Genomic DNA, 25,238 nt, shown 5'->3' on the forward strand with positions numbered 1-25,238 from the left:
GATTATGGAGATATTTTGTGCTTTCAGTTTGGACATTTGAATCTGGGGCGCCGTCAGCCTCCATTAGGTGGAGTTGTGTTGCTACCTCCTCTCCCCTTGGATCTCCGTAAGTGATGTGAGGACTCTAAAACTTCACCTGAGCCTCCCTCGGCATATGGGTGAGTAGATAATGGCTGAATTTTCATTTTTGGGTGCAGGAGTACATAGACATTATTCTCCACCATTTTCGGTTAACTGCCATGAAGAGAAGCAACGCAGTGGAGCCATGAGAGCAAAGACACATTAATAAACCACCTGTTATTTTTGCAGAAACTGACGGCCATTTTGAAAAGATGAAAGAAATTATGAGGTATGTGATGGACTGTGTTTTCGTTCTGTGCACTGCTGCTCATCGATCACTTCTGCTGTCCTGTTGTGTTGCCTTTACTGTCCCTCTGGGTTCTGGGTGTTTGCAGTATTCTCAGCAGAACTTCCAGTATATATTAATACTATATTTCTGTGTCTCTCAGTGACAGGAGGCATCCAGATGTTTCTGAAGAGACCTTCACTTGTGTTCAGATGCAGACAGGGTCAAAGCCTGCTGCAGCTCAGGTACGAAAAACACTGAAGATGTGTATAATATTACTGTTGCTACGACTACGGCTACTGTATGGCTGCTATTGCCACTGTTACTTTTGTTACTGACTGTATAACAACCACTACTATTACTTCTACTGCTGAATCTGAAACTGCTGTTACGTGTGTTTCTACTGCTGTTGCAACTTTATTTTATTTTTTTAGTTTTGTCATTAACTAACCAGGTTTGTCCCACTGAGACAGAAGACCTCTTTTACAGGAGATACCTGACCAAGAGCAGCAGCAACACAGAGTTTCAACAGTTGCCACAAAAGCACAAAGATTTGAGTGATATGAAAATGATCAGATATTTGCACACAGACGGCCCAGGCGAAATAGATCTCACCAAACTCATTCAGCGTCACGTGTCTTGCAGCTAAAGATCATTCTGCAGATTGTTCCCTGCAGTAGGTGCAAAGAACCTAAAAGCTTCCTTTCCCAGTTCACTTCTGACATCGGGCACCACAAAACACAAGAAGTCCTGGAGACTGTAATTTCCATGTTTCAAGTTTAAAAGAGAAGATAAGGAGAGGGGGGATTCTACCAAGAATAGCTCTGTTAAGGTGGTGAGTAAGAGATCCACACTTTGTAATCAATCTCAGAGCCCCATGATGCCCTTGTTCAAAGAACAAGCAGCAGAAGTGCTGTCTTGGATATCCCTAGTGCCCTAAAGGTCACCCATCCAGTGGAGAAAACACGATGAATTGCCCTCTAGGGTGGCCTTCAAATGGAAAAAACACACAGCTTGCTCTCACCACCAACTTGTCAAATACCACAGTTTTGTCAGTGGATCTCAGCATCAGACACCAACACACAGAGGCACAGCTTGTGGCTGTATGATACGCACCAAGCAGCTGTTTCTAAAGCAGTGGGCAGCAACCAAACTTGTCAAATACTGCCACTTTGTCAGTGGACTTGGGCATCAGGTACAACACACAGCCTCTGTGGTGGCAATATTGAAGTCATGTGACCGCAGTGTAGTTTGTTTGTAACCTAATGTTAACTTTTCACTTCTGCCGATTGCATTTACGCTTTAAAATTCATAAAAGTGGTGTTCATTTGTGGAGATCATCTCACTGAGCAAACAGTGTTAGTATCATAAGCATTTGTTTGGGAAAATCCCATGGAATTTTCAACGAGGTAACAAGGGTGATGCTAACTTCCACGTCTGCGTACAAAAAATCCTGCATCACTCTGTTTCAAGCTAATGTTTATTCTAAACTTAACCATTTTTTCATTTCATTTATTTGTTTATTTGTACAGGGACAGTGCACATTAATGAACATTTCTGTAAATGTGCCAGTTTTAGCTGAGTAGCTAGTTTCCAACTGCAGTCCCCAGGCAAGGTGCTAAATGCCAGCTAAAAGAAAAAAACATTACAATCAACATTGCGTAATAACAGTAAAATATACAGCACAGCGCGTATAAAAGCACATGGATCAGAATAGAAAGCATAACACACACAGTAAAAGACAAGAAGTGGCACATAATCACAATGGAAAGCACATCAAGCACATTAAAAGACAGGAAGATAAGCTTCGGCCGGCAGGTAGGTTACATCAGGCAAACAGACAAACATAGTGGCAATGCAGCATATTGGCAGGACACCAGGAACAAACAATACAGAACAATACAAAACAAAACGCACATTTAAGCAACATGTAAGCAAGCGAAACAGACAAGCAGATAGGCAGTCAAGCAGGCAATATGGAGGCAGAGAGGCACGCAAGCAGATTGACAGAATTATAGGATTAGTATGGACTACTGATTCTGATCGCAGGCCTGATTGTCTTTTAACTATATTTTTAGAGTGTGTTTGAAGGCTTTGTGTGTTTCAATATTGCGAATGTGTGGTGGTAATGAGTTCCAGAACTGGGCAGCTCGCACTGAGAAGGCTGACTGGCTGAAGGAACTTTTTCTCAGTGGTACGATGAGAGTAGTTGTTGAGGCCGATCTGGTCAGTCTGCTGCTCAATGTAAAAAAGTCGGCAAGTGGTGGTGGAGCCAAACCATGGAGAATTTTGAAAACTAGATTTATGTTGTGAAATTTTACAGTGTTATCCCAGCTTAAAAGGACATGCTTGTCCAGGATATTGCAGTGATGATAACGAAAGGATTTCTTGTCCAGGACTTTTAGGGCTTGCTTATACACAGATTGAATTGGTTTTAATGTTGTTTTGCAGGTCTGGGTCCAACTGGTGAGGCAGTATGTTAAGAGGGGCATTATCATTGCATTGAAGTATAATTTTGCGGTTTCCAAGTTTAAACAATTTCTGATGTATCTGAAGTTGGCCAGGTTGTGTTTGATTGTTTGCATGACTTTCTTTACCTGTTTTTTGAATGTGAGGTTTGAGTCGAGAATAATTCCCAGATATTTGAATTCTGTCACTACTTGAAGCCTCTCACCTGCAACATACACATTTGGGTCAGGTGTATTAGATGTTTTCTTTGTGAAAAACATGCAAACAGTTTTTTTAACATTAAGGTGAAGACAGGAATTGTGGAGCCATTTAGATACCTGCACCATAGTTGCTGAAAGTTTTTTTGCCACCTCTTCTTTGTTTTTACCATGTACATAGATTACTGTATCGTCTGCATACATTTGAATTTCAGAACCGGTACAGACAGAAGGCAAATCATTAATATACAGACTAAACAGTAGATGACCCAGAATTGATCCCTGGGGTACCCCCACTTCGTTTTTTAGATAAGGTGATAGTTTACCCTTAATTCTGACGGATTGTGTTCTGCTTTCCAGGTAGGATTTAAACCATTTTAAAGCACTGAGGGAAAAATTAAACCGAGACAGCTTAGCAATGAGCACATTTGAGCACACAACCACGTGCTTTTGTTGCCTAAACCTGAGGAAGTAAACCTAAAAACAAAGTGTGTTAGCTACGTTGTAAATTTGTTTGGGGAAAAAAAAACCTTGTATGCATTTAAAGAGCAGACACTTTACATTTCCTGTGAAAATGGAAGTTTATTTTGAAAAGACACAATGCATGTAAAAGGCATAAATTGACAAGCTGTCCCTGAACTTCCAGACTGATGCAGGAGGGTAGCTAGCGCATCAAATCAGCAGTATTTGATGAGTTAGATGAGAATTTGTTGCAAAACATGACACAGTGCCACCAGGGGCGATTGCTCTGTGACAAGGGAGGCTGAACTTTCCCATAAAATTTCATGGAAGAAATGGTCACATATGCACTATTGAATTTACATTAAAATAAGAATTTACATTGCATTAAACGTGCGCTAGGATGCGTTTAACATCACGACTATGATGTTCAAACGTTAGCTGTTTATCACCAGTTTTCAAACGCGACCTCCCTGTCATACATTCTCGTATCAGCACGGTGGACGCAGAGCCTCCAAGCATTCCTATGAGACAGCGCTGAGCAGGTTTGTTTCATGCAGCAAAGCGAGATGGTCATTGGATAAATGCCACAAACTCGTCACTTCCAGGGAGGCTCAGCTTTTCTGGGACCTAATGGAGCGGTAGGCGGGAGTGGACGCTCGGTATCTGCATGATGATTGGAGGAATTGTCTAAAAGGCTGAACCCCTTTGTGATTGACAGCGCTTCGCATTTCAAGCTCAGCCCCATGCAGATATTTGCGAGTGGAGTCTTCTGACAGAGTGCCGTCCGGAGTTCCTTATTTCCGTATCGCTCATTTTCACCGTTTGTACACCTCAGGTGTTTAACCCTGCTGAAAATCTTTGAGGTGTATGTTGCTGTGGTTCTATGGCACGATTGTGGTTGAAAACGGCTTCAATTAAATGTTCCTTTTATAAGTTACTGCCTCGCTACCATATGACAAGGTTTATGGTGTAAACTTAAAGTGAGCTTCCCCTGTTTGAAAGACCAGCAGTGAGTGCCACATGCTACAACACTTTCTGCACACTGATGCCCCAACAAATGCAGCTGATGCTTTTTCTGCCCCTGCAACACAGACAGCCTGAATCCACCACTGCTACTTCTGTTACTACTGCAAATATTATACTAATAATAATACTGCTGTTAATGTTGTACCACTGCCCTCACCACTGACACCACGACGACTCCTATCAGTGAAATGTTATTATAGTTGGCAGCCCTGTTATGATGCTGCTAAATGCTAAATACTGCTAACCAATCGCATTTTCTTTCTCCATCTAATGCCACAGTTACTACTAATGATGCAACTATCACTACAAGTCACGAAAATAATACCACTGTTCTAATGTTGGGTAATTTCTCCCTTGGTGTTGCCTTGCAGGTTGCTGTGCCTGAGCCTGCAGCTCCCAGCAGGAGTAAACAGGACCTGATGGTGTGTAAAGCCATGTGCATCAGCGTCGCCTACTCCTCCAACATCGGAGGCATCGCCACGCTGCCCGGCACCTCGCCCAACCTCATCTTCTCCGAGTACCTCAACCAGTGAGTGGTGCACCTGACATGCTGAGTGTGTGAGACTGAGAGAATAAAAAGGGAAGGGAATGACAGAAACAGGAAACATACAGAATGAATACAACTCTGTGTCAGAGTTGGTATTGGCTAAATATAAAACTGAAATTTAACTTTCTCTCATGTGAAGAATGTTTGTTTAGTTCAGTCTGCTGGAAAATTAAAGAAGAAGCCAGAAGAATTCAAAGCTTCTGTGTGCATTAAGAAATGCAATTAAATCCACCTCAAACACTGTCTTTAAATCCAGGATTTACCCAAACTGTGACTGCATTAACTTTGGGAACTGGCTGCTGTTGTGCCTGCCCATCAGTGTCATCATGCTGCTGCTGACATGGATCTGGCTGTACTGGCTTTTCATCGGCTCAGAGTGAGTGTCATCATCTGCTCGGCCAATCACCTCTTACATCTGTCTTTACTTCAGCTCATCTGAGTCTGTCTGGTTCTTTACCAGCTCTTTACCTTCCGTCTGTGCATCTGTTCTTTGTATTCTTCTCCACATTATCAGCTTCATCCTGTGTTGTTTTTCCTTTTGTCTCCTGTCCGTCGATTCTTTACGACAGCTATTACATTCATCACATTTCTGTGTTTGATTGTTGTGAAGATAGCGTGCGGTCCAAGGCCAGTATGTAATGAACTGTTTGCTTCCATCATTTATCTTTTTGCACATGTTGAGGAAAGTCACAAGCAGAGATGACATATCATGTGATCCTAACACACTGTGGCTGAGCTGCTCTCAGACTTTTTTTCTTTTTTATTTGCACACACACGTGCGTAGAGAAGATAGTAAAGGAAAGAAAAAAGCTGTGCAGGAGAGGTTAGAGGCCAAAAATGCAAAATGAAGATGCCTCGCCTATTAAACAGCAATAATCACACATAAAGATAAAAAGACAGAGATTTCAGAAATGATCCAAGTTTAGGACAAAGCAGCAAAACAAAACTGATAGAAAAATGTACAAATGTGAGTTGAGATGTGTTACAAAGAAACCAATGAAGTGCATGAATCCTGTAAATCAGAGTCTATTTTAGATGTTTTTTGAGTACTGATAATGTAGATGTAGATTGTAGTGGAGGAGGTTGTTCCAAAGAGATGGTCCTTTAAGCCAAATATTAAAATAAACAAGTTTAATTTTAAAACTTTTTTTTTTCCGTTAATGTAGGCCCCGATCACACAGAAAGTGTTTCAGCAGCTGGAGGTGGTTTTTAGTAATTGTTTTTTATGAGAAAGAAGCTTTTTGTGTTGCTACGCGCCTCATGTTTCTGCGCTCTAGGCGCCTGGCGTTTCTGCTGAAGAACTTTGAACTCCTGGAGTTGGAAAGACTTCAACTCTTCAACTTCTCCCATTGTCCAATCGGATGATGTGAGAGGCGGGCCTTCTGTGGTGGTCACGACAAGTTTACAGTTGGTAAACAATGGAGTAGAAACTGGTGATAGTGGTTGCTGGATACCCAGAGCTATACGGCCTGATGATAGACAGCAGGTTGTCAAACTGCCCTTGAGTCATCCTAAAATCTGCCTGTAAACGTCCATGATGGAGGAGAAGCTCCTGGACCAACTGGTGGTACTCCCCATGATCCAGCCTCTTTTTTAGGGTCCTTTAGGTTTCCCTTTGCCCAACAAACAAGCAAGCATTTCTTTTTTACTAGCGGCATTTAATTTAAAAAAAAAAAAAAGGCAGTGCGGTGCGCCTCGTGTTTTGCAACCTGCAGAATGCTTTCTGTGTGATCGGGGCTTTAGTCCTTCGTAAATGTCTTCTTATCAACTTTAAAGTTATGTGTTTTTGGACGTTTGAATCTGGGGCGCCATCAGCCTCCATTAGGTGGAGTTGTGTTGCTACCTCCTCTCCCCTTGGATCTCCGCAAGTGATGTGAGGACTCTAAAACTTCAGATAATGGCTGAATTTTCATTTTTGGGTGCACTATCCCTTTAAACTTACTTTTAACTTTTAAACTTTAAACAAAGGCTACATTTACATGCACACTAATATTCCACTGTTATTTGAATATGACAATATTCTGAATTTGATATGTGTCGTGTAAACAACATATTCCATTTGGATATTTCAGATTAGGCCTTTTTCCGTATGTGTCATTTTCTGATTTAGATGTGTGAAATGCCAGTATTGTTTAGCTTTTAATAGCATTAGTTGGGCATATATTCAGTGCTCTGTACGTCGTCACAGATACGTTGCACACAAACCAACACACCAGCAGTTTGCAAGGCTGGTAAAGAAACATATGCCCAAAAGAAATGTCCACATTTCTGGTCCCAAGAAGAAACACACCAGCTTTTAAACATTGTAGAAGACTTTGATATCAACAGGTTTTTGAATATGTGCAAATATTGGAACGCCGACCTTTTCCACAAGGCGGTTCAAGGAATGAAAAAGGGAGGCTGTGTTGGTGCGGTTAAACAAGTCCACTTTGAAAAAACCTCTAAAAATGGAAAGAAATTGATGGAAAGATACAAAATGACCAGGTGCCTCAGCTGTTCCACTTTATCATATTTAGATGTGATAAATGACACGTACTGTAAGGGCACGTTAATCAGAGTGTGCACGGCTGCATGTAAACAGGAGCATTAGTGTGATGATTATTTTTATTAGACATGTAAACAGCTGAGTAGGAATATTGTCTTTTTCAGAATAAGGGCAAAAACCAGAATATTTGTGCATATCAACGTAGCCAGTGACTGTAGTTTTGAGATGGAGTGAGCACAGAGAGCAAGCTCAGTGAAGAACAGCGAAGAAAAAAGTTAATATGCTTAATGTCAGACATTGAATGCTTGACTCCTCCTTGATAAAGGGTGGTGAAGTGTATAAACACCAAGGACAATAATATTTCTCTCTGTGAGTGACACAGAGACGCTAATGCACACTTTTATAACCAGCAGGCTGGATTAATGTAGCGCTCTCCTTTCTGGTCTACGGAGGAATACAATAAATCAGCTACACTTAATTCACCCTTTACACCTGTTTTAAAGTCTCAACATCAGTTCATGAGACAGTACATGGCCATGCACCAGACTCCCTCTCACAAATGCTTTTAGATTATGATCCAGGAAGGCCTCTGCAGTTCTTCTCTTCACAAGGCAGAACAGAAACATTAGGCGATGCTGCTTTTAGGTGTTGTTCTGAGCTGCTGCAAAGACCTTCTAGAGGATCTGAGAGGAGCTACAAATTATTGATATCGTTATACATCAACTCAAAACCCATTTATTTAGTCTGGTTTTTATGTAGTGTTTCACAATTTTAAAGTTTCATTATTTATTTATACTTATTTTTTCATCAATATTATTATTTATTAATTTATTCTTTTTTTTCTCTTTTTTGTTTTTGTCAAACTTTCATTGTTGGTTGCTGTTTTTTTAAATTCTATTTTGTTTTATTAAAATTCTGTAATTTTTACTTGTTTTAAAGGCGCTATATACATAAAGTTTGATTGATTGAGTAACACTAATAATAATGATAATAATAATAATTAAAAAAGTACATTACATTTCTGATTTCTTATCAGAATTCAATATTAACATTGCTTCAACTTTAAAGAACAAACTGTAAACCTTAGATGAGTGAATCAAAGACGCTGAATATGTGAATAATTCAGTTTGGATTTAATAAACGTTTGATGTCATCTCAGAACTCCATGAAACCTGCTTTCATTTTAATACGACCTGAGGCTGAGAGGTGTGAGCGTAATGCTAATGTTAGTATCAGCCGTGTGATGGTGTCAGACAGGTTAATTGTGGGCGCTGCCAACCTTCGCTCAGGCTCACTCATTCATTCATTACTCAGTCAGCACCGTGTTCTCTGAGTGTGCTTTAACCAATCACAGTCAATCATCTGATTTAATGTTACCTATCAACAATATAATGTCTGTGTGCACTCAACACAAACACACACACACACACACACACACACACACACACACACAGTTTCAGGTTCCTGTGGAGACGTGGAGGAGAGCAGTGTGACAAAGAGAAAGCAGCAAGAGAAGTCATAGAAGAAGAATACAGGACGCTGGGACCCATGAGGTGATCATTCATTCATTCATTCATTCATTCATTCATTCATTCAGTCAGTCAGTCAGTCAGTCAGTCAGTCAGTTAGTCAATTCCTATCTATTAATTTTTCCATTAATTTATCTATTCATTCATTCATTCATTCATTCAGTTATCCAGTTATTCAGTTGTAAGTTCAATCAGTTATTAGTTAATGTAAATGTTCCTTATTCACATACATACATTTATTGCCAGTCAGTTATGTTCTCATTTACTTATTAGTCAATTAAATGTTAATTCACTCATACATTAATTCATCCATCCACCTTTCACTTATGTTTTATATATTTTATGTATATATATATATGTTCATTTACGTTGATTAAGTCATTCATGAATAAATTCATTTGTTCATTCATTTACCTCTTCAATCCTATGTTAAGTAATTTATGAATTCATTCATTTATTCAGCTCTATGTTTATTCACTTACTCATTAATTGATTTATTCAGTTATATCATTTATATTCTGTTATATGTTCACATTCACACATTAATTGGTGTGTTCATTCATGTATTCACCCCTCAAGTCAATCAGTTATATGTTTACTTATTCACTCTTACATTTATATGTTCATTCATCTATTAATTAATGCTGTCATATGTTCATTGAGTCATTTCTCCAGGTATATGTTTATTCACTCATACATCCATTCATACCTTCTCTCAGTCATTTATATGTTCACTTATTCATTGATATTTTCAGTTATATATTTGAACAGTTATTCATACATTCATACATTCTGTCAGTCACTTACATTCATTCATTCACTTTTTTTTATTGCAATCATGTTGATTAATTTATGCATTTATTCAGTTATATGTTCATTCATTCATTCATTCATTCATTCTAGCAGTCAATGAATCATAAATTCATTATTCATTCACTTATACATTAAATCATTGTATTGGTCAGTAACATATTCAGGCATTCATTCATTTATTCAATCTGTCATGTTCATTTAGTCATTTATACAATGGCATGTTTGTTGTTATTTCAATTTGTTCATTCAATACTTATTACAATTGTGATCACTCATTCATTCAGTCATGTGTTTGGCCTATCATGTTACGGTAATCATTTATTCAGTTATATGTTTATTCACTGATTTATTCATTCATTCATTTATATGTCCATTCATGCATTCATCCACCCATGCATTTAATTAGTCATTCATTCATTCATTCATTTATTTAGTTATACTGTATATTCTTTCATCCATTAATGTATTCACACTGTCGTATGTCCATTTATGTATTCATTTATTTATAAATCCATTCATTCAGTTGTGTGTTCAATAATTAATTTCTATGTTAATTCAATCATCCAGTCATTCATTCATTTATTCATTCAATTGTATGTTTATTAATTCATTCATTTGTTCATTTGTCTGTTAATTCCTTTTCAGTTATTCATCCATCATCATCTTCTTACATTGATTCTCTAATTTAGATATCGATCCATCCAGCCATCTTTTTATCCACCCTGTCATTCATTCATTCATTCATTCAGTTCTCAGGAGATGGTCACCGGGGTGGTTTTCCTGCTGATGGTGTTGTTGTGGTTGACCAGGTCTCCAGGTTTCATGCCGGGCTGGACGTCTCTCTTCCCTCAGTGAGTCACTTTACTTTTTTATTTATCTGTGGTTTGTTCACACCGTGCTGCTGCCACCAAATGTGGATCAATCCGCCACTGGATATAGTCCCTAACAAATGTACTATGTCCTCCTGTTGTTTACTGAGCAGCTGTTTTAGGAAATGACCGTGTGTTTTAAAAACAAAAATTTGTATTTGTATTTTAAATATTCACACCTTCAGGACCTGAAAGGGTCGAGTAGGGAAGTCAGAAAGTGTTTATATGGACCGACATGTTCTTGGTTGTTGACTTTATGTTTTCTGTCCTCGTCTCACTCAGTCACTCAGGTTACATCACTGACGCCACCGTGGCTCTGCTGCTGGGCCTCCTCTTCTTCATCATACCTGCCTACGGACCCTCCAAGAAATACGGTACATACACAAGACGTTACCGATGATCTGTGATTGGTAGGTTAGTGAAGCATCCACATCTAACTAAGTACATTTTCTCAAGTACTTTACAAAAATAATGTTTTGAGGTACTTGTAATTTACTTTAAATTCTTTTTTACTCAACTGCAGCTGTGTGTCATGTCTGATTTTACCCTCTGAGCATGTTACAACTGTCGATGACTGTGCCAGCTGATAACCAGGGTTCAGTCTGTGGAGAGACAACTTTTATCCGTCTTTAAACATGTGAACAGGATGTATTCTCTCATCTCTCTTCATCCAGAGGCCATGATCTCCTGGAAGGAGTTTCAGGCCTCCATGCCGTGGAAAGTGGCCCTGCTGGTCGGCGGAGGCTTTGCACTCGCTGAAGGCACAAAGGTAAGCTGTGTCTCTCCGTGTCAAACATACACTTCATACATTCACAGTGGTTCATGTAATCTGATTCTGGATTTTGCACAAATTTCACTAAGAAAGGAGAAAAAATGTGTTTCAAAAGGAGGCATCACTTTTACTGCAATAAAGGAATAAGTTGACATTTTGCTGAGAGTTCGATCAGGAGACCAGTCACACTGTCATGAAGCTACAGCCAGCAGCCAGTTTATAGCTCATCATGGCGACTGTTAAGAAGGGCAAACAGTCTGAAGGTAAAAAAGTTAGATTTATTTCTGGTAGACATTAGCTGCAGTGAAAACTAGGGATGTCCTGACGAGGTTTTTTGCCCCTGATCGAGTATCTGCTGACACTGCCTCAACAGCAGCACAGCCGTACTGTCATTTTCCTGATTTTTTTTAGGTCTTGACGTTGAAAATAAGCAGTAAAGATTTCCCCGAATATTGATTCCTGCTCCGATTCACACATGACCTCATGCAGGAAATGTTCCTGAACATTTCTGGGATAAACTGCAGATATGAAAGGGGCACTAACAGAGAGATGGCTTTTTGTAATTTGGGTGAACTGACCCTTTAGTCTGCTTCAACCAGCCATAACGTCATGATGTGTGTGTGCGTCAGCAGGAGTCGGGCCTGTCTCTGTGGGTGGCCGAGCTGCTGACACCTCTGGGTGATCTGCCAGTGTTGGCCACGATCACGGTCGCCTGCCTCATCGTCACCACGGTAACAGAGGTGGCCAGTAACGCCGCCACCATTACGATCTTCCTCCCCATCCTCTCTCCTCTGGTACGTTCTCTGTGTTTTTGTTTTTTAATACTTTTAAATGCCGTCAGTTACCAACAGATGATTTTCTGATATCATGACTCCGTCGTCATCTGAAAGATGAAAGTATCGACCTGTGGCTCATCTTGTTTGTTGAAAATATTATTGTCATTGTATACTTCACTTTTAGAGTCCTGCGGGTCCTCCTCCCTGAGACGGATATTTTCTCATGATAGTCATATTCTTTTTTTATTTGTTTTAACAGTAGGTGTCAAGAATGAAGGGATGATGACCAGTGTTCAAACTGTCGTGCATGAAAGTCAGATGGACAAACAGACGAAGTGCCACCTTAGAATTATAAGTTCTGTCTGCGTTCTGAACAGTTTTGAGATACTGAGCTTCAGAGTTTTTCCAAAAAGCAAAAATTATACTGTGGAACCACTCTTTCATACACAGAAATGGCAGATGCCCTAAAGTTATTCTAAGTGTAAAATATCAAAATCTTGTCAGTTTCATAAATGGAGATTTTACAGAGGAGTCCAACGCTCAGAGTTATGAGGTTCGATCTCACAAATCATGAAAAGAAGGAATGATTTTCAAGGAATACAGTTTACTTAGAACTTGTTTTAAAACATAAAATTAGTGTAACAGTGTCTGCGTGCACGAGAAAGTTTAATTTAATGCCTTTTATGATGTTTTTAAGATATTTCTTGTTGAACAAATCTTAGTTTTCTTATTGGACTATTGGACTAGTTTAGTCTTTCTTTGGGTTAGACTACAAACAGCTGCTGTAACACACCTGATTCTACATATTCTCTGTATGAGAGATGTCAGGTCGGTAATTTTGTTAATTTTTAAGAAAAAAAAGAAAAGAAAACGTTAAATGATATGAAACACAAGAGGCCTTTCCTTTTGATGTGGTGCTCCATTGACTGAGGCTGCTTTCACACCTGCCCTGTTTGGTTCAGTTCAATCAAACTCAAGTTCATTTGCCCCCTCAGTGCGGTTCGTTTGTGCAGGTGTGAACACAGCAATCACACTCAGGTGTGCACCAAAACAACCGGACTGAGACCTTCTTGAAGAGGTGGTCTCAGTCTGGTTCCAAAGGAACTCTGGTGCAGTTGGTTTGTGGTGAGAAGGTGTTCCGACCTGGATGTGAAGCAACTGCAGTCACATGACACATTGTTTGGGTTAAACATGAGCATGTTACAGTCCTGGAGGATTATTAATGTGCACCTCCTCCTGTACTGCCTTAATATGCACATTCAGCACATCCAATGCATCAAAACATTGTTTTCTAGTTGGAGCCGCGCCTCGTTTTCAAACTGTATGGTTTGACTAAAATGAACAATGACAGCAATATAGTCCACGATGAGCAGCGCTAAAATCAACCTGCGTAGTTGTCCCTCCATTGTGACATTAGAAAGTGTCACATTTATCTTGCAAGTGTACTCTTCTTCAACGTTTGCTTTACTTCCTGGATTTTTCCCACATGGAAATTCTGACCAATCAAGAGCAGCTTTCTCACACAAGGCATTTGATCTGGTCCTCTTGTAAATGCTGCCGTGAGAACACGAACCAACTCTAGGCAATTATACAACTTTGGAACAACATGAGTCCCTGATTCAGACCAGAGGAGACCCCTCTAGGGCTGACAGCAGCCTTTGTGTCTGCTGCCGTGAGAATATGAGCTCTGTTAGCTACCTCCCACCAGACACAGCTGGTGCGCAGTGCAGAGCACAAGACAAGCTAACAAGTGGCGACCGGAGGGGAGGGCTTTGAGTTAGTCTCAGTGCTGATTGGCTCACAGATGAAACTCTATAAAACCAAGTTAGAGTTTGATTTTGGAGATAGAACCTTTTTGTTTTCTAAATAAAAAGTTCAAAAATGTGTGTAACTTTAAAAAACACCTCACATAATGTTAATAAGTTGTCACAGAATAAGAAAGTGTGACAAACTCAAGTTTGACAAAGATGGTTGATCGAACCTTTAATTCCAAGATGATGAATGACATTCCTACTTTGATCACAGACATTGTTGAGTGTTGAATAATCAGACAGATGGTTTTGTTAATGTGATCCGTCTTTCTTCAGGCTGAGGCTATCCACGTCAACCCGCTGTACGTCCTGATCCCCACCACCCTCTGCACATCCTTCTCCTTCCTGCTGCCGGTGTCCAACCCGCCCAACGCTGTTGTATTCGCCTACGGACACATCAACATCGTGGACATGGTAGGTCCTGTGGTGCAAACACAGAAACAGGTTTGTTAACAAAAAGCAGATATAATTTCCTCTAACACAACCTGCTGTTATGTACAAACATTCAGCATTAAATTTTATTATGCATATTGAAATAACTTCAATGTCTGATCGCTGCTGCAGGTGAAGGCGGGGCTTGGTGTCAACGTGATCGGCGTCCTTACTGCCCTGTTGGCTGTGGCGACATGGGGTGTTCCATTATTCTCCCTGGATACGTATCCTGACTGGGCGCCGGTCCTGCCCGGGTTCAACTCCACAGCACCGTGATGATTGGTGCCCAAGCATGGATCACAGTGTGAAGCTCAGGGACCTCTGAAGGTGCTCTAAGCAGGCCGTGGCACAGAGAGGTGGTCGTTGGATTGATACTCTTTACTGTCAAATGTGAAAAGTGTTACTTATGGTGATGAATCCACAGAGACTTGTCACCATCTCTGCAGCTCAACTGAGCTTGTTAGCCTCTTTTAGCTCCTAGTTTTGGTTTTGCAACACATTTTCTGTCTGGTTCAGTCTCAATGTTTCAAGCAGACGAGTTCTGATAAACCCACTGTGCACCAGCTGCCCAACACCAAACACCAGACAGACACAGCCAGAGACTGTGAAGAAAGTTGAACATTTAGCAGCTATAAAGACAGATATTTACCTCAGGAGTTGGTAGAGACCAAAACAGAGGTAAAAGGCGAGTGAATATTGGATTTAAATTCATCAGGTGGACACAAACACAGCCCCAGCCTGATTCTCGTGTGTCTGGCAGCTGTTTGCTAACATGTCAGCCACGACTGTTCATAAACTCTTATTTTGTCTGACTTTTGCTGACGATACTAACTTTTAATCATGTTCGATTTTATGTTAGTATATACATTTATTATAGATTGCCAGAGATAATAATTTCTTTAATTGATCTGTTATTTTTTGTTTCTTTGTTTTGATGTTTTGTCATTTTTTAGGGATTTACAAGAGCTGTAAAACCAACATGTTTTCATCCCAACTCAACTCAGCGTTCTCCTGCAGTGTGTCAGTGTACACTTACATGCATTGTGTCTCCTTAAAATACACTTCCATTTTTACAGGAAATGTACAATATGTGCTCATTACATGTCTTTTATTTAAATACTTAGCTTTTAGGTTGATTTCCTTGGGTTCAGGCAACAAAGCACTCTATTATGTTTAGAAAAAAACATCATGGTTTAACTTAAAATTCATGCAGAATCCAATCTGGAAATCCATCGGTAAAATTAGCAGAATCTGTCTTGAGAGATTATGCAGAATCAAACAGCCTTGCTCTTTATATAGCGTTAGTTGCCGGTGGTGTTACAAATTGCGATCAACCAGTGGGGACCATACTGCCATGAAAGGTGCTTCTCTGCCTCCGTGTCTAATGTTGACGTTCACTGACAAATAATGTTATTTGATGACTTTGGTTGTTGCCTGCTGACTTTAGAACTGACATGCTTGGTGGATTTAACACCACTGCGAAAGGTGCGTCTGTGTTTCTGCCTCTGACGTGGAAATTGCTGACAAAGTGATGATATTTGATGAGTTGGGACTGAGAATGGGCTGGTTAAACTGGAAAACTTGAAACGTGCTCCCGACTGAGTCTTTCTTAGTGTAAATAAAGTTTGAATGAAAATGAATGAATGTACACAAATGGCAGCAAGGCACAGGGGTTCTGTACATACACTGCACCTGGAACAGTATAATACTTGACTACACACACACACACACACACACACACACACACACACACACACACACACACAACTTGTTTTTCCTGCATGTATTTGCTGTCTTTGAGAGAAACACTGACCTCTAGTGGACACAGTGTCTGTAATTACAGCCTCTAAACACAAACTGTTTACATAAACTGTCTAAATAAACAGTATAAATATAAACACCTAAATAAAACTCATGTTAGTGCAGCAACAAAGCAACACATCCTTCCTTTACTGAAGTTTTTGAAACTGTTTCAGAGAAGTGTCGATTCAACTTGATCGTAAAGTTGGAGGCTGTAATTTGAGCTGAACGGTTTTATTTACTCTCATTAATATACATGGGTAATATTTTGGAATTTCTATACATGATTTCCATTTTTATACTTTAATTTCTAACCCTAGGATGTTTGTACGTTCTAGAAAATAATAAGAAAAAGAAACATGTACATACACAGGCTGCTCACACTCAGACATTGATATGTTATAAATCTTTATTTTTGAATCATATATCAATGTTACATTCATACGCATGTGTGAACATTTCCCTCCTTTACGTGTGTCTTTACAATGACAGCAAATAAATAAATAAAAAGGAAATGCAGCAAATTGAGCATCGTTTGGACGATTTCAAAGAGTAGGCAAAGGAAATATCATCAGTCTTATTCTTAATAAATCAATTTACACCTTCCCAAAATGTCCTCTTTGATATTTGTTTTATGTTTAGTTTGTCCATAAATTGTGCTTCCTGAACTGTTGTTTGAGAAATTGTGTTGTTGGTGTTTAAATTATGGGATGGAGTGCCTGCATGTATTGTTTGTTAGTACTGATAAAAGCCTTATTTATATTGCCTCTGATATTTTCACTGTGAGGCCTGACATCTTTAAATGTGTCTGTGTTCCAGCTCTCTGGTTGAGTGTGAGTTGAACACATGTTGCTTTGTATTTCTAGTCAAAGACTGTCTATGTAAAAAGAGGTATCACACAATCGGGAAAAAAAGCTTGGCACAGGAAGTGGAAATACAGTGGGGACAAGCAGCCAACTTGTTATTCTTATGGTTTGGTTTTTGTAAGGACGAAACAACGAAATATAGTGTGTTAATTTGCTTTCGAGGTGCTGGTAGGTGGATTGTGTCATACAGGACAGAGCCAAGCGAACTAATTCCCCTGTTTCCAGTCACTAAGCAAGGCAACTGTTGACTGTAGCTTTATGTTTAATTGAGCAATGTGTTAGTTCAGGCAGGACACGATGTCAGGCTCAGCTCACATCCAGCTACATCAGCTGATCTCAAGCAGGGGGGACTTTGCTACTGTTCTCCCTGCCTTAGGCTTTCCCTATAGGCACATGGAAGGGCAGAGAGGTGTGCTTCCTCTGTCTTAAGGCTTTCCATGTAGGCGCATGGAGGGGCGGAGAGGTGTGCTTCCTCTGCCTTAGGCTTTCATGGAGGGGCGGAGAGGTGTGCTTCCTCTGCCTTAGGCTTTCCATGTAGGCGCATGGAGGGGCGGAAAGGTGTGCTTCCTCTGCCTTAGGTTTTCCATGTAGGCGCATGGAGGGGCGGAGAGATGTGCTTCCTCTGCCTTAGGCTTTCCATGTAGGCGCATGGAGGGGCGGAGAGGTGTGCTTCCTCTGTCTTAGGCTTTCCATGTAGGCGCATGGAGGGGCAGAGAGGTGTGCTTCCTCTGCCTTAAAGTCCATTCTCACTGAGGGCGAATATCCGTGTGGATTATTCGCAAGGAAAAATATAAAAGCTGATTTCATGGGTTCTTATGGAAGTTTGCACACTGGGGCGGAACTTTCGTACTGTGAAAAAAGTTTCCACCCAGACTTTGACCCCCCGCGGAATTCGCCGGCGGAACTACACAGCTGGGCCAATGAAACTGTTTGTTTATAGTCACGCAGACCGGGCAGGACAGTATGGGAGAAAGGTTGATAAACCTCGTTTCACAGCACCCCGTCCTTTTTGATAAAAGACGGGATGATTTTATGAACAATGAATTAAAGGACAACGTCTGGCAGTCCATTGTCCAGCTTGGTGGCTGCGGTGAGAGTGGTAAGTGCTAAAGAAAGTTGATGTTGACGCTTGTTAAACGTTAGCTTGCTAGCTCGCTGCCGCTGCCGCTGCTGCTACTACTCTTGTCCATGTTCATCTGCACCTGTTCACGCAGCGCGGACTTGGAACACAACAGCGCGAAATTCCGCACCGCGTCCGTACCGTGCCTGTGTGTATGGTTTGAGCGCGGAAAGGCGCTGTGCGAATATTCCGCAAATCCGTCCTGCATTTCCGTATCGCGGCAGTGAGAATGAACCTTTAGGCTTTCCATGTAGGCGCATGGAGGAGCGGAGAGGTGTGCTCTGTCTGTGCTCTCTAATGTTAGCTTCAGTGGGGAGCCAACAACCCGGTTTTATACATCTTCATCAAGAACTTCTGTAAAACTGCTTGGCAACCAAAAATGGCATGTGCCAAAAAAACCCATCACAGTTTCTACCATCACTCTTCCACCTCACCATCTGTGTTGCCAATTTCCCGTCTCCAAAATGTTCATAAGCATGGGTCAAAGTTTGTCCCATCAAGTCTGTTTCTATGGGTCACAACTTTTGCGTAGTAAGTGGCGAATGCCTCTTTCAGGCTTCGTTTTGTGCGTATGCAATGTTTATAAATGAGATCCCAGGCTTCTAATGGAGACAGGCCTTTATTTGTTAAAATGTGTAGCCATACCAGGCTAGTAAAAGAGACTGGGCATTTAATTGGGTCTAGGCTTTTAGTTAAAGTTTTATGATTTTTAACTTCAGTATTCCTTGAAACACGAAACTACTGCTTATTTGCTTGCTTACTACAGCTCATTGTGAGGTAACAAAAACACAGTGATTCATATTTTCAGGTGATTATACACTAAAGAAAACATACTTATTATATTACATTCAATTTCTGCCAATATATCCACCTAAATCCTACACCTTAGCATTTAAACCATATTTTGGATGCAGGACTTTAACTTGTAATGTGGTACCTCTGCATTCAAAATGTTAACAATGCCAGAGTGTAGAACTTTTCCATTTTTTTTATTTTTATTTTTACTATTTAACTCAGGAGTAGGCAACCTGTGGCTCCTGGTGGTTTTGACAAAAAAAATAAAAAAATCACATGGAAATGACTGACGTTTTTTTTCAACACTTTAATTTTAATTTATATTTGTTGTTGGTGGCCTAAAGAAGTTCTTACATTCTCCAGTTGTAGAACTGTGTAGCCTCAGCACCAAAAAATATAATAATTTAACATTTCATCAACTAAAACGTGCATCATCTGTGTGCAGTCTGGGGCCTTTACCTCTAAATGTTGCCGACCCTCAACAGTGGTGGCTCGTCTTTCATGTCCCAGCTAGGGTTTGAAATCCGAAATATTAAAAGTTTTTGAGGAAAATAGAGAATTATAGTGTAGTTAAAGTACCAAAAATCATGAACAGACCTCTGTAGAGTTTGTCTGTAGCTTATTATTAATTATAAGGCTCAAAATGTTCTGTGGCTCCACACAGAACATTTTTGAGTGCAGCATGAAATAAAAAGAAGACTCAGTGTTCAGTGAGTTTTGTGTTTTTCGAAACAGCGGCAGAGTGAGACCTCTCTCTGTAGTTCTCCTCTCTGGCTGCAGCTACAGGTTGCTCACCTGTGTGCTGGAGCGCTCAGTCTCAGAGCGCGCGAGCTCCGTGCAGCAGCAGCCAGAAGCAGCGGGCGCGCGCTGCCATTCCAGCACTCACATCCCCGGTGCGACGGAACGAAGCGCACGCGGCCACAACCTCCAAATATTAACGTTAGCACTCCCCCGCCCCGCCCCCTGGAAACACACCGACGTTCCTCTCGGGTCGCGGCTCCGAACACCAGCGGCCGCAGCGGGGACGGACCGGCGGTCGGTAAAGTGCAGCCGTTAACGCCACGTCGACTAAAACAAACAAACTAAAGCTTTAACAGTTGTTCCCGTCTTTCTTTTGATCTGTCGAACCGGAGTTTCACCGCCGTGACACCATGCTGGACCCGTCCTCCAGCGAAGACACCGGCGGGGAGTCCGACCCAGAAGTTGTCCAGGAGACTCCCAGGAAACCGGCTGCCTCCTCGGCGGGGAAACGCGGGAGCAGCAGCAGCCGGGCGAGCGGCCAGCGGCGGCAGTCCGCCGCACCTGGAGGTGCACCCGGTAAAGGTGCTAAAGAAGGCAACGCCACAGGTGAAGAGGAGGAGGAGAAGAAGGAGCGCGAGCGGATCCAGAAGGAGGAAGAGGAGAGGAAAATTAAACTGCAGATTTATGTGTTCGTCCTGCGGTGCATCGCCTACCCGTTCAACGCCAAGCAGCCCACCGACATGGCCCGGCGGCAGCAGAAGGTGAGTCTGAGCCGAACTACATGCACCTGTTGTCTGGTAGGAAGCGACCTGCTGGCTAACCTCCATTAGAAATCTATCAAATTAAAGCTGACTCTCTCAACCCACAAAATGCTTAAGACAAACAACAAAACTTTTAATGTTTTTGGAATCATAAGTAACTACTAATTAATTCGGCAAACATTTAATTTGTCATGAGTCACTCATTTTAACGAAATAGTTTCTTTTCTCTTCGATTCTCCTGTTGCTTCCACGGTGTTGTCGTTCCAAAACGCTGCTTGGAGGGCGACGTCCACTGCTTTAATCCAACCGTTAAATTTCAAATATCTCTCAAACAAGCGCCACATATTGTATGAAATGAAGGCCGAATTTAACATCCAACTGACTTGTGTAATGTAAGCTCTTTTAGTGGTTTGTGCAGTGTGTATTTGCTCGATTCGCCTCATGTCAACCTTAAATTGAAGGAAATCCGAAGGGAATCTGGTGTGGTGGTAAAGACACTCGGTTGAATTGAGAATATCAGGGTTTCTCTGCACATGTGTGCTCTTTGCAGTTTTTTAAATTGCCTTGGAAAAGAATCAACTACCCTGTGACACCAACATTAACTCATTATTGTACATGCACCTCTTACCAAATAAGAAAATGGGGTAAGATACCATCAGTAAACCATCACCATTACAAAAACGTTTAACTCAAATTCACTTCCTCTTAAAATTCACTGTATTTACTATAAGCTCATTATTTGTGCCATAAGCCTTAAAATGCAAACAACTAAACACATGTAAACTGACAGTTGATGGGATTCTTCTCCTTAAAATGTCCTGCAACATGAAAATTGCTTCACTGGGTTTACTTTAAGAACCTTCACGCTACATGAGGGTAGTTCTGTTAAAGTCACCTTTATTTTCTACTCAGCCAAAGCCACACACGGCTGTGCATTCAGTTTAAAGCTGTTGTGTGGATTTTATTTTCTGGAGTCCATGCATTAGATTGCAGGATGCATTGAAGTCATCCTTGGCTGCACCACATTCAGAAGCCATTCAGCTGATTTGGTGAATAGTTCTCCACTGGATTGTCCATGTTAGATTCAGATGAATGCGTTTCTGCTGTGCTGGAGGGCAGCCTGGACCTGCGAGCTCTCACTGATAAAAACAAACAGCGACACCAGTATCCCACTGGAGAACCCCCCATGTTCTTCTGTCCCACCGGGAGGCTTGTTAATGAGCGTCTCGTGGTGTTTAATTTCAATATGCAGACAAGGCGTTTTCATTCAGCGTACGCGTGCGTCTGAGTGATGAATCTGCTCTGACAGAAGGCAGACGTGGGAGTTTATTTGCGCACAAGTGTAAGTTCAGAAGATTAAACCCATGTCACATTAATGAGACAGAAACTTGGGATCCAGCAGGAGGAATCGGCCTCTTCCCGAGTATTAATTTTCACTCCAACTCATGATGGAAGTCCTGCTTCTCCCTGCGCTGATTCATAGATAAACAGAGTGTGAATTCATTAAAAGGCCTGAAGAATGTGGCATCGACTTCTCGTCTCGCAGAGGAAGTGGAGTTTCACATGTAGCAGTACTCCCTGGTGGGAGGTGTCAGTAGGCGTGTCTGTGTGTGGTGAGTTGCCAGTTTGAATCCCTCGACTCTCGCCCAGCAGACTGCACTGGATCGCTGCAGGAAAGAGGAATCAATATAACACCCAGGATAACGGCTCATCGGCAGGAGTGGATTTATCTGCGGAGGAAAAGTCATCGGAGGGCAAACTGTGACAGGAAGCAGATCTGAGAACAAACAGTCAGTGTTTTTATTAAATTTTCCACCCAGTTGAGACGAGATGTCCTCCGATCTACTTCACTGCATTAGTATTGGGTCTAATATTGACCTTATTAAGTGGATCAGGTCGCCTGTGTGGATGTGACCGATCCAGATTAAAATGTTCTGTTTTGCTCAGGTCAGGGGCTGCGGGGACAGAATTTTAAATGAAGCTACTGCGTAATTTAGTCGGTACCAAAAAGGATTGCTATTGAACAAAATGACATCTGAAGACAATGATTCGGACTCTGGGAATGTGTGAGAGACACTGTTCACCATTTTGTGGCATGTCTAGTTGAGATACCTGTGCTGTACCTGTTCATATTAGGATGATACAATCATATTGTGTTCTTGTCTGACCAAACTAATGCTTCTCAGTTGAGCTGCAATGATTGATTGATTAGTTATCTACTATTAAATCAATCACCAACTGTGACGAATTAATTTGAGTCATCTTAAAAGTAAAAAAAGTCAAAATAATCTGATTTCAGCTCATTTAATGTGAATATTTCCTGTTTCTTTGTTCCTCTGTGACAGTAAGCTAAATATTTGGGTTGTGAATGGGGATGTCAATAGTTAACTGTTAATGGGTTAACTGCTGTCGGTCTATAGATTAATTTTGCTACTCTTCAGTTTACTGTATTGCATATTCTCACTTCGACCTTGTGCAAGGTACCCTGGGTGTGTTGGTTGTTAACATTCTCGGACACCGTGTCAACTTCTGCCTGTTACATGCATTGTGTCTTTTAAAAATACACCGCGGTTTTCACAGGAAAGTTAGCGTTTGCATTTGCTGTCTTTCAAAATAAAAGCACTACGTCGGTACAACACCGCAAATTGATGTTTTTTTCCTTCAACAACAAACGCATGTGGTTACATTTTCCCAACACAAAGGAAGTTAGCTAGCTGATTCATTCAGCGATTACTGCTAGTATCGCTGTACTAACTAACCAAGCACGGTTGCTTTGGAAACCTTGTGCCCACCCTCCAGTTTCCCCAAAGAGTAAGCAGCTGTATTTTGACCCGCAAGCCTCTGTTAGCTTTGTTATCTACTGTAATCTCTGTTAGCAGTGTCAGCACAGCTGGAGTGGTGCTAACATAGTTAACAATGCTAATGGGGGTTTTACGGCTCAAAATGAAGCTGCTTTCATGGCTCTGTGGGGGTGACCGGAGAGCGGCCCCCATGTTTCCCCAGCAACCCCGTCCCACTCACCGAATGAGTAGTGCCGCTAGCTAGCTCCCACCTGACCCAGGTGGTGCACAGGGCAGAGCAGCTAAGGCTAACGTTAGCTAAGTAGTGGACACTGGAGGGTAGGCCCTGGGCACTATGATGTAATGGATGTAAACACGGCTTTCCAGCTGTCAGCAAAGCCAACAGAAAATAAAAAAAAGTCAAGACACATAAATCACAAACAATTATAATTTCACCACGTCTGAATGAATAGCATTCAGAATGTGGCGCTAAAGCTCACAGACTCAGTGGAGCGCCAGACTAAAAGGAAAGGTCAGTTAATTGATTTGAACATTAGTTTGATTATTTGGTTTGTGATCTTACATTTGACTCTTGCTGCAGCTGTATACTAGCTTTAAGGTATACCGTGATATGAAACTTGACAATTATCATACCTTCTACATTTGCTAATCTACGATATTGAAACAGAAAATGCAGCTGGACGGTGACTCTCACCTTTATTTAAGCTATTTTTAAAAGGACTTTTAACACATACTTCCATTTTAAAATGGTTTCAATTAAAGTAATAAATTATTTGTCCAACCAAAAATAACCCTTCAGTTTCATTCATAATAAAAATGATGCAATACTGTGATACTACGAAACCACAATATTTTCTGAGACAGTTATCGTACTGTGACAGTCTCATAGCAATGGAAGCCTATATTTGATGTGATCTTGTGATATAAAGCAATATTGAAAAAATATGCTTATTGATATCAGGATGTGAAGAATATTAATCATATAATGAGCCATCAGATAATCAGAGCTGTAGTCTAGTGTTTTTTATGTGACAGGAATGTTTGGAGATAAGTTTGAGTTCAGCTAAGCTGCAGCACCAGTTTGTCGCCTGCAGCTCTTCATCTCCACCTCACTGTATCTGCTTCTTGTTGACCTTGTGCGACCCGCCTCTTTGTTGTGTTTGTTCCACCACTGGTTTTGTGTTACTTCGCCTCTGGTTGCTCTTATCAGCCGTAGTGAATACAGGTTAAATACTGCGGTCCTGATCGGTTCATACAGCCAGCCAGTCATTCACACACAGCAATCTTTGACTTTCTAAGAAGCTGGATAACCGTTTAACTTATACTGTAACCCCTTAAAGGAATCCTTCATCCACAAAATGACCATGTATATTAGGGCTGGGCGGTATGACAAAATTTTCATATCACGGTTTAAAGAAAAAATCATATCGGTTTCACGGTATTTCACGGTATTTTTGCTCAGGTTCTGCCAACTTGACATGCTGCTGTGTTGTGCTATGGCCTATTCAAGTGCCGGAATTTGTTATTTACCTGACAACGCCTGAACACAACACACGCTCCGCTCCATTCATTTGGGCTCCACTGACTGCGTATGGAAGCAACACGTAGAGAAGCCAGCGGCAGCCAGTTGTTTACCATTTGCCGAGCCGAGAGGCTGCATGTAGGCTGCATGAAATGTTAAAGCATTTTCCACCTAAGTTATTACATATATTTGAGTTATCTACAAGTTTACTGTACTGTTTGTCATCTACTCGCTTTCAAATGTCCGCCACGGACATTTACACAATGTCATGGATAAACATGGGTAAATGCATGAAAAA

The 25,238-nt window shown here is 41.1% G+C and overlaps 2 protein-coding genes across 3 annotated transcripts in view; both read left to right on the forward strand.

The window, feature by feature from the left end:
* The window catches only part of slc13a1 (solute carrier family 13 member 1), a 20,299-nt gene extending 4,796 nt beyond the window's left edge, over nt 1-15,503 (forward strand). Inside the window, exons 5-15 of the mRNA XM_050072883.1 lie at nt 310-349; nt 510-591; nt 4,872-5,029; nt 5,304-5,423; nt 8,987-9,085; nt 10,624-10,725; nt 11,026-11,117; nt 11,418-11,512; nt 12,148-12,309; nt 14,379-14,516; nt 14,667-15,503. Coding sequence (XP_049928840.1) covers nt 310-349; nt 510-591; nt 4,872-5,029; nt 5,304-5,423; nt 8,987-9,085; nt 10,624-10,725; nt 11,026-11,117; nt 11,418-11,512; nt 12,148-12,309; nt 14,379-14,516; nt 14,667-14,810 — 1,232 coding nt within the window. The 3' untranslated portion in view covers nt 14,811-15,503. The remainder of the gene's footprint in view (nt 1-309; nt 350-509; nt 592-4,871; nt 5,030-5,303; nt 5,424-8,986; nt 9,086-10,623; nt 10,726-11,025; nt 11,118-11,417; nt 11,513-12,147; nt 12,310-14,378; nt 14,517-14,666) is intronic.
* Nucleotides 15,504-19,967: 4,464 nt separating this feature from the next.
* Nucleotides 19,968-25,238, forward strand: part of cadps2 (Ca++-dependent secretion activator 2) — a 633,342-nt gene continuing 628,071 nt past the window's right edge. For both annotated transcript variants that reach the window (XM_050072844.1, XM_050072843.1), the window contains exon 1: nt 19,968-20,617. In XM_050072844.1, coding sequence (XP_049928801.1) covers nt 20,267-20,617 — 351 coding nt within the window. In that variant the 5' untranslated portion in view covers nt 19,968-20,266. The remainder of the gene's footprint in view (nt 20,618-25,238) is intronic.

This window comes from Epinephelus moara, chromosome 20 (assembly GCF_006386435.1).
Source record: "Epinephelus moara isolate mb chromosome 20, YSFRI_EMoa_1.0, whole genome shotgun sequence".
NCBI classification, from domain to species: Eukaryota; Metazoa; Chordata; class Actinopteri; order Perciformes; family Serranidae; genus Epinephelus; species Epinephelus moara.